The sequence below is a fragment of the Thamnophis sirtalis genome, unplaced genomic scaffold (assembly GCF_051295495.1).
Source record: "Thamnophis sirtalis isolate CommonGarterSnake01/CBP01778 unplaced genomic scaffold, rThaSir2_p1.2 scaffold_1, whole genome shotgun sequence".
NCBI lineage: Eukaryota > Metazoa > Chordata > Lepidosauria > Squamata > Natricidae > Thamnophis > Thamnophis sirtalis.
In genome coordinates, this window is record NW_028261381.1 from 88,159,115 (window position 1) to 88,172,415 (window position 13,301).

At 34.3% G+C, this 13,301-nt stretch overlaps 1 protein-coding gene across 1 annotated transcript in view; it reads left to right on the forward strand.

Moving 5' to 3' along the window:
• Positions 1-13,301, forward strand: part of CSTF3 (cleavage stimulation factor subunit 3) — a 63,577-nt gene that overhangs the window by 34,531 nt on the left and 15,745 nt on the right. Inside the window, exon 4 of the mRNA XM_014054667.2 lies at positions 10,451-10,483. Coding sequence (XP_013910142.1) covers positions 10,451-10,483 — 33 coding nt within the window. The remainder of the gene's footprint in view (positions 1-10,450; positions 10,484-13,301) is intronic.

Below are 13,301 nucleotides of genomic sequence, written 5' to 3' on the forward strand. Positions count from 1 at the left end.
TTTTGGAGAGTAACTTCTGCAAATGTTTTTGAAAACAAAAATCTTTAAAACGCAGCTCTGAATTTTATTTATAGCCAATGTTAGAATGTTTGAAAATAGTATAATGAACTTTTCACATAAAATGGTCTGATGTCAAAGATAATGATCATCACTTTTGGATAGTATCAGGGATAAATTTCCTATATTCAACCATTTATCCTAATTCTTACGAATAAACTTATTGCTGAGGATGGTCATTTCCTTCGTGTTAACATTTCTGTCTTTCAAAATATAATTGTTATTTAGGTCTTTATTGCTCACTAAAATTCTACTTTTAAATGTACACACTGTATTTATAGATCAATTGTCCATGCAATATACAGTCTATGACTTCACAGATAGTTTATAAAGTACTACTTCATTGTATTAGGTTAGAATTTATAGCAAGCAGATGGTTATATTTGAAAATGTATCTTGGAAAAAGTTGCGATGTTCAACATTTCAAAATAAAGAAGAGACAAAGAATATTAAAATGGTCTGCCTCAATAACATCTATCAAAAATGAAAACCGTTAGGATAATTTAATTTTTGTTACAGCTACCTTCACTCTGCCCCTTCTTTCCAGAATCTCAAACTGTAGCAATGAGTATATTTTGTAACTATTCTGCTATAAAATAAATAACCCAAGAGAAAAACTCAAAAAATGTAGAAAGGAAACCTAACAATGTTTGTATTAAAACAGAAGGAGTAATGTATATTGTGTTTATAGTAATCTGGAGTACTATGCTATAACTGAAGAGATAACAGAAGTATGTTCTAAATAGATAAAAGAAGGAAAATAATTAAAAATAACCTGGGCAGGAGAACATAGTCAAGCTTGTGAGTGGGTTAGGTCTAAATAATGCTAATATCTAACTGGGATCTACTTCTATAACATTTTAGTAATATGAAAAAAGCAACAGGATGTGGAAGCTTTGAACATCCAGTTGCCCTTGTGTCATGCTAATTAAACTTGCCTCATGTTACTTGACTGTGTTTATAGTAATAATATATAATCACCTAGATGACTAGCTGTATTTTCCATATATTTTTCTAGTCCTGTTTCAAAATCACCCCAAATATACATACAATGGCTACAAACCCCATATTTTACTCATATTGAAAATTCAGCATTTTAGTTATATTGTAGGAATGGAAGAAAATATATTTCATATGATAGATTACTTACGATTATAACTGCTGAGTATCTTTCTGGTTTCTAGAAATCAACTTTACATCAGATAAGAATAGTTACAGAACAATAGTCTTACTGCCCCTCCAGATTTCCTAGGCTATAACAAATCATTATCTTTAATGTGCTCAAGTAGAAATCTGGTTTAGATATTAGACTCTTCTATAACATGCTACTGATTATTTCCTTTTAAGTCAGAAAGCAGGTAATGATATATGATTCTTGCTAATAGGTTACAAATCTATTAGAAGAGACTTATGTTGTGTTATAACTATCACTAAAATTGAACTATAAGAACTATTGCGGAATAAGGAAGAAAACTTGCTACTAAATTTACTAGTAATTCAATCTGAGTATTCAGGAATAGCACCCAAGTCTTTGGGTTAGAGCATCGTGGTTCCCATCCATAATAAGTGCTTAAATTCTCTTAGGGGTATCAAACTTCTGGGCCGGATGTGTCATACGCTGGCCACGCCCACCCGTTTTAATAAAGAGGAAAAGTCACAATATGTCACATAACAATGTGATGATGCAACGATTTGTGTCCTAGTTTGTAAGAATTGTTTAGTATTTCAGTTCAATTACTTTAAACATAGTTGTTTACAGATACAAACAGCATGCTCTTTCCATACATAAGCAACTTTAAGTTTTATCTGTATGCAGTTCCAAAATCATAAATACTGAAGAGGTTATAGACCTCATAGGAAGTATGTTCCTCGAATAACAAATAGTTGCAACTTGCTTGATTCTTCTTAAAGGAAATCTGTCAAAGCTTATTATCTTGTAATCAACACCCAAATTCGATCAATTCATGGTGATTAGAAAAAACTGATACATGGTGAAATAAAGTCTAGCCAGGAATCTATATGCAGAAAATGATAGATAACTATACATCATTTTCAACAAAAGGATTAATCTCCCATAATTGACTTCCATTATGGTTCAGAGCTTGATTTTGTACTGTCAAGCATAAGAACAACCATTTTATTCATGATAAAAGAATAAAGATGCCAGCCATTAGATTAGTGTTGCTATTAAAGCATTCTCATTCCCATGTCTTTGTCATATATTAAAATAGATGGTTGTTTAACTGCAAAGAAGGCTTCAGATTTATTATTGTTACAAGAGGTTAAAATAATCTCATAGAATTGTCATAGTTTCATTAGTCTATTCATCACTCCAAACAACTAAGTTCATTGTACAGATGCAGTAACAATTAGTATTTAGTAACCATGCTTATAATAAGTTCTTTAAAGCATGTAGAACTTTGTGATCTTTGGTGTGATTTATTAAGAATAATCTGTTCTTAGTTAAAATTCAGCTTATTTTTATGGCTATAATTAGTTAATGGTGTGGAAGAGGCAGCAACTGTGATAATTGTCTTAAGACAATCTTATTTCATTAGTCCAGCAGACTCTTAGCTGAAGTTGGTTCATACCTCTCCAGTTTCTTTGTAATCTTATTTAGCTTCATGAGTGTCCAGAGACTGAATCCTAATAACATAAGAATCTTTTAATTAAATTCGTTAAACGTTATTTCAGGTGTAAGGTTTTCTTAGGTAGTAGCCAATAAGCAGGTGGGCAATCTAGAACATGTGTGAAGTAGTGGAAAAGCAGTGAGACATAGGATACAGTGGGTAAATTAATGATGGGGAAACTATGGGATGGGCCAATTAACTAATCATTAATAATCACAGCTTCCTTTCAGAATCCCCAAGTTATCTTTGTACATCAGGGAACAAGTTACCTAAGGGTATAGGTGTCTAGATTCCCTTTAGATCTGACTGGACAATGGCTTTGAATCCCCAGGACAATTATAGACACTTGGATTCTTTTATTTTGAAAGAGATAGAAATATCTTACTTATTGTTGGAAAATGCCCAGCAAGTAGGGAGACTTGAATTGTTGTGCAGCCATACGAGATCCAGGATTGATACCCCCCTCCCCCGATTCCATGGAATCTTTATCTGTTCTCAAGGCAAGCAGTCTGGGGAGATTCCTGTATTATAGGTATCATAAGTATTGCAATAAAGTAATCAACTTTTAATGTGTTGATCTATTGCCTGGACCTTAGACCTGGTTCCAAGTAACAGCCACAATAAATCAGTAGTAAAGAATAATTTCGTACGTTTTACTATACAGGCTATTCTTGACTTAAGACCACAGCTGGGACACATTAGCCACTGTGGTCATTAAGTTAGGTATCATGTGGCCACACCGATTCAACAATCTTTTTTGCTACTGTCATTTCATTAAGCAAATCACCTGTGGCTGTGTGTTGAGACATCATAGAATAATGATTTGTAGCATGCTACTGGCTTTGCTTGTCAGACACTGGATGAAGAAGTTGCATGTGGCAAGCTATAACATTACAGGACACTAACTTGTGAACTGGTTGCTAAGCAACTGGCTTACAATTACATGACCTTGGGTACAAATACAAGGATTGGCCACATGCCAAGTTTTTTCAGTAGTGTCATAATTTCAAATAGTCACTAAATGATTGGCCATTAAGCAGAGAGTGTCTGTAGTCACTAGGCAAAATGTACCAAACTCTGAACTTATTGTTTAATTATTATATAATTAACAGTATATAGTTCTGGAAACTCAATATTTCTATTTAAGGTACTGGCCAGGAAAGACTGAATTCCAGCCCTGTCATAGGCATGAAAAACTGTCTGGGTTACTTCGGGCCAGTCATACACACTCAGCCCAACTCACATCACAGAAAGAGAAAGAAGTATTATGTATAGTTGCTGCTTTATAAAAAAAATAATAAAGGGGAGATAAAACTAATAAAAATTATTTTCCAATTTGATTCTATTCAAAAATTCAATTTTGATCCAGATTTTCTGGATTAAGCATCTGATAAATATTTTAGCATATTTCTTAGAATAAGTGAGATACCATTCCCATAATATTAATGTTGCAAACATAGGTTTCCAGTAAAATTTGGTACTTTCTAAAGTAGAATAGAATAGCAATAGCCTTTAGACTTATATACCGCTTCACAGTGCTTTACATCCGTCTCTAAGCAGTTTACAGAGTCAGCATATTGCCCCCAACAATCTAGGTCCTCATTTTACCCACCTCGGAAGACTGGAAGGCTGAGTCAATCTTGAGCCCGGTGAGATTCAAACTGTAAAATTGCAGCAGAGCTAACTTGCAGTACTGCATTCTAACCACTGCGCCACCATTGCTCCTTAGGAATAGGAGTTGGAAGGGAACTTGGAGGTCTTCCAGTTCAAACCCCCTGCTCAGGATTAAACAAATGATTGTCCACTCCCTCTCAGTGTTGGAGCATTCACAACTTCTGGAGGCAGGTTGTTCCACTGATTATGTGTTCTAACTGTTAGGAAATTTCTGCTTAGTTCTAGATTGCTTCTCTCATTGATTAATTTCCATCCATTGCTTCTTGTCCTTCCCTCAGATGCTTTGGAGAATAGCTTGACTCCCTCTTCTTTTGTGGCAATCCCTTAGCTATTGGAACACTGCTATGTCACCCCTATTTCTGCTTTTCATTAAACTAGACATACCCAATTCCAATAACCATTCTTCATGTGTTTAGTATCTAGTCCCCTAATATCTTTGTTGCTCTTCTCTATACTTTTCTAGAGTCTCAACATCTTTTTAAATTGTGAACCAAAACTGGATGTAGTATTCCAAGTGTGGCCTTACCAAGGCATTATAAGGCACTTTATGTGTTCTTGATTCTATCCCTCTGTTAATGCAGCCTTAGAACTGTGTTGGCTTTTTTGGCACCCTACTTGAATACCTGTTTATACAAATGCCTATTACTTTATCTCAACTCAGTTATTTTGTTACAATTAACAAATATTGACCTGGAATCTCCTCCCCCAAAATATATATATACATACATACATACATACATACATACATACATACATACACACACACACACACACACACACACACACACACACACACACACACACACACACACACACACACACACACACACACACACACACATATATATATATATATATATATATGAAAAAGCTCAGTGATTGTTGAGGGATGGGGACGGGGGAGGCTGGCTATGTTTTCTCACTATCTGTAACAGAAAATAGAATTGTTTGCATGATGACAACAACAATTACTTGGGAGTGAAAAGGTTTTCCACTGGTACACAAATTGTGGATAATAAAGTTCCAGTAAAGGCATATAAAAATAGGTCTAGCAATTTATAACTTTTGACTTTAACTGGAGGGGGGGAGTTCAATACATGTAGTCCTTGCTTGAGAATTTGCTTTATGGCTGCTCAAAGTCACAATGGCCATAGAACAAGTGCTTTATAGGCTGTAAAACACCCCCAGCTATTATATATATGGTTGTGTCTCTACCTACTCCCCGATGGTCATATGACTTTATGTTGGGAGGTCAGTTTTATAATTTCTGGCAGCATTCCTCATCATATGCCATGATTCTTGATGGGGTTTTTTGCTGGTTTCTGGGCAGGAAGATTGCAAGTTTTATTTCCCCATTCTTTCATTTTTTTGCTGTGTTCAGATGAGCTCTTTGAGTATAAAACTACATGCTCTTCTGGCACATAGCAAGAAAAATAACAGAATATCCAGTGTTCAGATTTAAGCCCTATTTAGCAAATGGTAGAAAGCAAATAGTACTTGGCTAGTAGCCTATAGAAATGAATAATGGGATGCTAATAATGGGGTAACAACCTGCAGTTACTATTCTTAGTTAGCTGTTGTCTAGATACATGATATTAAGGAACAGCTTAATTACAAATACACATTACTACCCTTTTACTTCAGTAAATATTAATGCAGACACAGAATAATTTTAATATGAGTCACTAGTTAACAAAATAAAAACAAACATTTGATTTTCAAGATTAAAATAAAATAGAAATGATAAAGCGGTAAGGCCCTCAGAATCTTGTAATCAAAAGAACTTTGTTTTTAATAGTAATTTTATCAAAGATTATAATATCAATACTAAAAGTTAATACAAATTGAAAAAAGGAATAGAAAGAGTACAAAGTGCAAAAAGGTGGACAATGGAAAGAGAAATAGAAAAGAAAAATATAAAGTAAAAAGTGCCTTCCCATGTTCATCGCAATAAAATAGACAATTTTAGCAACTTATTACCTTTTCTTAAAACAAATGATATTCCCATATCCTGTCTTTTATCTATAAACAAAACCATAAAGCATCTCATTTCAATCCTGTTTTCCACAAAAGTCCACTGAGGGTTACCAAAGATAATAGCGTATCTATTTTAACTGATGAAATAAAATCAACTTTATATTCCTTCCTTTTACTTCTAAGATTCTTGATCTCTAGTTCTTTCTAGTAATGTCCTAGAATTTGACCCTCCCCCATTTTTTTCTCTTACCCTTGTCACTAAATTCTCCAAAGCTTCACAAAACTTATATCAATAAGTAAGACATCAGCCAGTTTTTTTGATATGTTCAAAGTAACATCTTTTTCAATATCATTCTAGTAGAAATCCATTTTCAATTCACTTTCTTGTTCCTCATGCTTGTTCCTCTTCCATAACATCTTTTAGACAGACTATATAAAAACAGACCATTTTAAAATCAACTTCTTCATCCATTGTTCAGATATCCTTCAATATGTTAAATGTTGAAATATTTTGCTTCATTCTGTAATTATAAATCAAGTTTAAGTGTTCTTTTAATTGTACTCTTTAGTTCCCTCTAATGTCCAGTTTTAAAATTTTTATCTTACTGTTTCAAAACAAGCCATTTTCCACATGAAGAATTCTTTTAAATTAATTCCAGAATCTTATTTCAAATATGATTAAATGGTTTCATCTGTAACATTCTAGAATCAAAATTTTAATAATCCTTTGCTATTTATTTTGAAACAATCTTGAACTTATTGTTAAAATGTATTTGCTTCACTATTCAAGGAAACTCACCCAATGCTGTCAAATGTGTAGATTTAAAAGTTCAAAAACTAGGAAGCTTTTAACCATAATTTCCCATTTTACTACTACTAATTTTCAAAAAATTCAATTATAATTTAAGATCCCTATTTTATTGTACTAAGGGAGTAATGAATTTTGACTGAACTGAATAGATTTTTTGAGGTGGGGAGTAAGAATTTCTCAGTTGCTAATTCACAGGCATAATACATCCTTGTTTGAAATCATAGGAAAATGAAAGTAGAAAACAATCCATACTTCAAAAAAAAAAAAAAAACTAACAAGCCTTATTTCCAATTTCTGAATACATTCATTGACATTCTAGATCAGGGGTCTCCAACCTCCAGGCTGTGGCCCACTACCAAGCCATGGCCTATTGGGAACCGAGCCACACGAGAGGCAGGCCAGCATGCTTGCGCATAAGCAGCTCAACTTGCACAAGCGGCAAGTCTGTGTGCATGTGCATGGAGTTAAACTTGTAGTCCGTCCCCCCCCCAAGTCAGGCCACCAATCTGCAAAGGTTGGGGACAACTGTTTTAGATGATATAGGACATGTTGTCATGTGTTTTAATTACTATTTTACAAATCTGGGATGCAAAAATAGAGATGATAATTAGATGGTAGCAAAGAGATACAAAAAACCTAAGCTCTTTGGTGCCAACTAGTCAGATTCCAGTTTCTTTATCCTAAATGCCACTGAGATACTATTGGTTTCAATTTACATACCAAGCCATTATTTTCAATTTAAAAGGAACTGTGTGTATGTAAAAACCTGTTACTTTTATTGAATTATAAATTAATAACAATAAGACAACTAGTACTAGTAATATCAGGATTAAATATAATACATTTAATTTCATTTAAAATATCACTAACCTTTATCATTTACAAATTTTAGAATACAAATTAAAAAATCAAGAAGGAAAAAAAATGACACAGGTAAAATTATGAAAAGAAATTTCTGATATCAAGGCATTATGCTTACACAATGAATTAAAAAACAATCAGTTTGGATGTATGTTTAAGGGAATTGTGCATTCTTCAATTAGTAAAAGCTTACAGATTACAAAACAATAGTATAATAAGAAAGGAAATATTCTACTAGAGTTCTTCACTTCTCTTGAAAGAATATTGATATACTTTCACACAATTAGCATTCAGTTAATGCCAGTCAATGCAAACAAAATATTCTTTGAGATGTTCTATCCGTACATCATTTTTTACATGCAAACATTTTGAATTCAGAGCATTCTTATAATTTGATACCTAAAGATCTATTGGATTACAGTTCCCATAATTTCCCTGAAAACAGTGTGGCTTTCCAACATATGAGGGTAACCAATTGAGAAATTGCTGCTCAGATAATTTAGAGCAGGGCTGTCAAATTCATGGGCCAGATGTGTCATGTGCTGGCCACGCCCAACTTAGCAAAGGGGAAAAAAGTGATGACAACATGACAACACAAGTTTGACACCCCTGATTTAGAGCATGGGAGTCCAACCTTTTTGGCTTGCCTGGGCTGTGTTGAGTAAAGAAGAATTGTCCTGGGCCACATATAGAATATAATGTTAATATTTATATAAATCACATGATAATGTTAAACATTTACAACCTTGTGCAGCATCATTAGCTGCCCAGAGCAGCATGCAGCCCATAGGCCATGGGTTGAGCATGTCTGATTTAGATAAGCAGGTAGTGTTTGCAGAGGAATGGAATTTCTTGATATTAAGTATTTTTTCTATTTCTTTACATTGATGGATGAATGAATCTGTTCACCCTGGTGCATTTTCAGCTTTATAAACTTTTAAGTTTAAACATGTTTTATTTTGAAATGCCTGCAGATGATGTGGAGTAGCCTGCTGGTTTAAATGCTTATAGCAGATAATTATTTACCTTGTCATTGAAGCCTCAGCTGTAGAACATGAGGTTTGCATGCAGAAGGTCCCAGATATTCCAGCAGCTCCTTGCAACACTAAGAAATCCCTCTGCAATCCCAGAGAGTGATTGCAGGTAGTGCTTGGCTGAAAGAATCAGCAGTCTGCCTTGCCTTCCTACACTCTGAACCTTCCCCAGTGGCAGCATAATTATGGTTATTCCGTCACAGAGACTCCTTTCATTTCATTAGCTTCTGCTGTTTCACTTGTCTTTTTAGACATTTAATATTTACTCCTGTGAAGCCCAATATAGTTTAAAGATACTGGAAGTGGTGCTACTTTTAAGTTTCTTCCTCATGGCTTAGTCTTTAATGATAACAATGCTGCCTAGGGGAAAAATGCACAAATACCTAGGTTTTCACATTCATTTGCAATGATGCAACCTCCTGAAGTATTTGCATTAATTTCTTCACTACTTGGTTCATACTAGAACTAATATTGCAGAACTCCAAGATGTATCATTCATAGGGCATCCTACTATTAAATTCCACAGTGATTTCCAAAACCCTGTTACTTTCAGTTTGAACTAAAACCTCCCCCCCTCCCACTTCCCAAGGCCTCTATTTTTAATCTTAATTTTAACTTTGAAATCAAATACTGTATGGAGTGTTATCAGCTATATTTTATCAATACATTGAAACAAATTACTGAAGTTTATATTCCCAAAAATATTTAAGCCTTTTAAATATTACATGGCAGAGACATTTCCAATATTTATTTCATTTGTGTGTTAGATTAATGTTGTAACTCAGCAGCTTTTTGGGGCGCAGGGAGGGGAATAGCTGTTTTGATATCCTGAAACACTGAAGGGATCTCAGTTTCATGAAGTTTTATATGATAATTATTATTAATGAACATCAAAAGCTGCTTTGGCATCTGTAGTATCAGCTATAATGAACATCTTAATCAACTATTACTAAATAGTTATAAAACAACATATATGTGTTCTTAAATCTGTGTTAGAATTTAAACTAATAAAGGATTACTGTCTTCTATGCTAGGTATCTGAATGTAAACTCTGTAACTTACTGTGAAACGAGTTCTAAAATTGCCTTCCATATTAATATGTTATTAGTCAATAATATTAATTATTAATTAACATTAATATTACTTACGCTTGATTATCAGGAGGATAACACATTCTTGAGCAAATCTTAATGTGACTGAAATATATCACAGCATATATTTTCTCACAATATATCCTCATCTACTGAAAATAATACTAGTTTTTTCAAAACCCTTCATTAACTTGTCAATTATTTTGCAATTTAATTTTTTTTAAAAAAGCCAAGTCTATTCCAACTAATAAATAGTTTTTTCATATTTGATGAAAGGCTGACCTAATTATTTGAGGGTTTTGTTTTGTTTTTCAGATAAAAGCAAAAAATTATGACAAAGTAGAAAAGGTAAGCTTCTATATATGCATTAATTTTAAAAAAATCAGACTAGTAAAGAATTAGAATATGTATTTTCTCTAGTGTGATAATGAGTTATGTGCCTACCTTGAGCTAAGAAGTCTTAACTTTTGAGGGATCATGAATGAAATATTCCATGTGGCTGTTGGTTAAGCAAAATGATTATAAGTGTTTAAGATATTCATAGGTATTTAGCATTGTGATATAGACATAATGAGACCCTCAGAAATGAGTGGGTTGTCATTAAATGTGTTGGTCCTTGTATATATTAGAATCAGTACTTCTACACGTTATATATGATTTCCATAAATAATGCAAACAAAACATGCTTGTTTGACCAAAGATTATGTAAATCATTCCAACTACATACATGTTCCTGTTCTCACAAATGATCCTTCTGTATCAAAGTTGTTATCTTTGAAGCTCACATTCTAGTATGAACCACAGCTATACTTTTTGCCTTATGGGACTTCTGGAACAACTTACTAAATAATCAAGATAATTATGAAAACATTTTTCACCATGTGTTATTAACATGAAGAGCCCAATGGATTGGGAAGAAGAAATGATGGTTGATACATAAAAGCAGTAGACAATAGAGCTTAGAGTGGCCTCTACAGTTGCTTATATCAATTTGTGTAGAATACTAACTGTTAGAAAGACAGTTTGATGAACTGATTAAGGTCTCAGATCAGGGTGACTTTGGATCAATTACTGTCTCTCAGCCCTGGTGGCAGTAACAAAGTATTTCCAAAATCTGGCCAAGAAAATTAAAGAGACTTGTCCAGGTAGTTGCCTGGATCAACACTGGGTCAAATATTGTTTTTTTTTAAAGTAACTGCTACAGCCATGCTGACAACTATCATGTGAGAGTACAATAGAAGAAGCTTTTCCCCTCAAACATCAAAACAACCATCAGGTGCTTGGGGCTGCTTCAAAATATGCATGTTCACTCACTTGGCTTCATGTATTTTCTATGCATGTTGGAAGCAGTTGCCCAAGTTGGAAAAATGTCTGTCTTAACAATTCATAAAAATATGCTTTGTCTATGTTTTCTAGTTAACATGCAAGCAAAACAAGATTGGACATAGTTTATAGTATTTTAACATCAGATAATGCCAAGGAAATAGGCTACACTGGAAAGTTTAAAAAAGAAATCACAAAAGAGGGCAGTGGAAAATAGCTTTTTTGTTGTTCACAGGAAAACTACAATGTGCTTAGTCTATTATGTTCATTGCTCATAATAAATATAAAGATTAACATAAATACAACATGATTTAAAATATTAAACCTGTTACCTATATAAAGTTAAAATACCATGGGATATGCATCAAACCTTACCTGGCAGAGAAATAAAATCAGATAGGCTCCAGTTAGAGTGGGCTTATCATGCATTCGACTTATCAGTCTTTCTGCAAATATCTGTTTTTCATCAGTTTTTAAAATTTAATTGGACAAGTGAAAGTATACATTTAAATATAAGAGGGTGTATAGCAGTGATGGCGAACATTTTTCACCTTGGATGCCAAAAGCACCTGTGTGTGTGTGTGTGTGCTATAGTGCACACACGCATGCCCACACCCATAATGTAATGCCCCCCATGCCATGCCCCCTGAGCATGCATGCATGACCCGCCCTGTGCATGTGCACATGGCTTTCTTGGAGCCTAGAGGGGTGAAAATGGCCTTCCCTGCCTCCCCCGCCCCCGGAAAGCAGAAATGGCCTGTTTTCCGACTCCCGGTAGGCCCAGTAGGTCCATGTTTCGCCCTCCCAGGCTCCAATGACTTTCTTGGATTGTTCCTGAACTTCTGGTTTGGGTGTTGGGTGGTTTTTGAGGGAAGCCTCAGGAGAGCAAAAAATGGTCAAAATCAAGACTGAAAATTAGCTGGCCAGCGTGCGCATGCACGCTGGAGCTGACAGGGCAATGCCTCTCGTGCCCTCAGAAATGGTTTCGTGTGCCACCTGTGGTACACATGCCATAGGTTCGCCGTCACGGATATATAGCATTGAAAAGGCCCTACATATCTACTTCATCTAATATCTTACAATTTAGAGGGGAATATGAATTAGGCTTGCAAAGACAGAAGAATTTTGAATTGAGCCTAGAAAATGATTGGGAATAGTGAACCTGATAAAATATTTGTTTTGACCTTCATATTACCCAAGACTTGCTGGACAAGACAAGAATCTTTATTGTGGGTAATGATCTCTCCATAAAACACATTGCACACTTATAGATAATACTGATTAGCCAATTAGCAAAATTGATAAAACAGAAGTTACTCATCTTACTTAAATAGACTCATTTGAAAAAATTAAAAAAGGAAATGTTTTAAATATAATTGTCCAATTTAACCAGAATATTTAATTAGGTTAACAGCTTGTGAGTTTTGGCATAAAATGGACAATGTCATAAAACATGGTGGTTTCAATGCCTCTTTCACTACAAAGTTTGGAATTCAATGGGATGCCTTTGTATCTCTCCTCAAAAACTACTTAAGAGCCTTAAACTATGCCACAATTGATTTGGGGACAGTACTTTGGTTTAGACACCTTGTTGATGAGACATACATGGATCACTTAGAAAAATGTCTTCAATAAATATGCAGCTGTGCTCTAAATTAATATCGAGTTCCTGGCCCTCCTTCAAAGATATCCTTATATTCCACCACAGTCATCTGAGTAACAAAGTATGTATGTTCTGTGAAGTCCCACTGATGCTTTAAGGTGCATAAAGTGCCAGTCAAATTTCCATTAAGAAAATCAGAACATATAAAGCTCCATTATTGAATACTGTCAATCTTTTCTT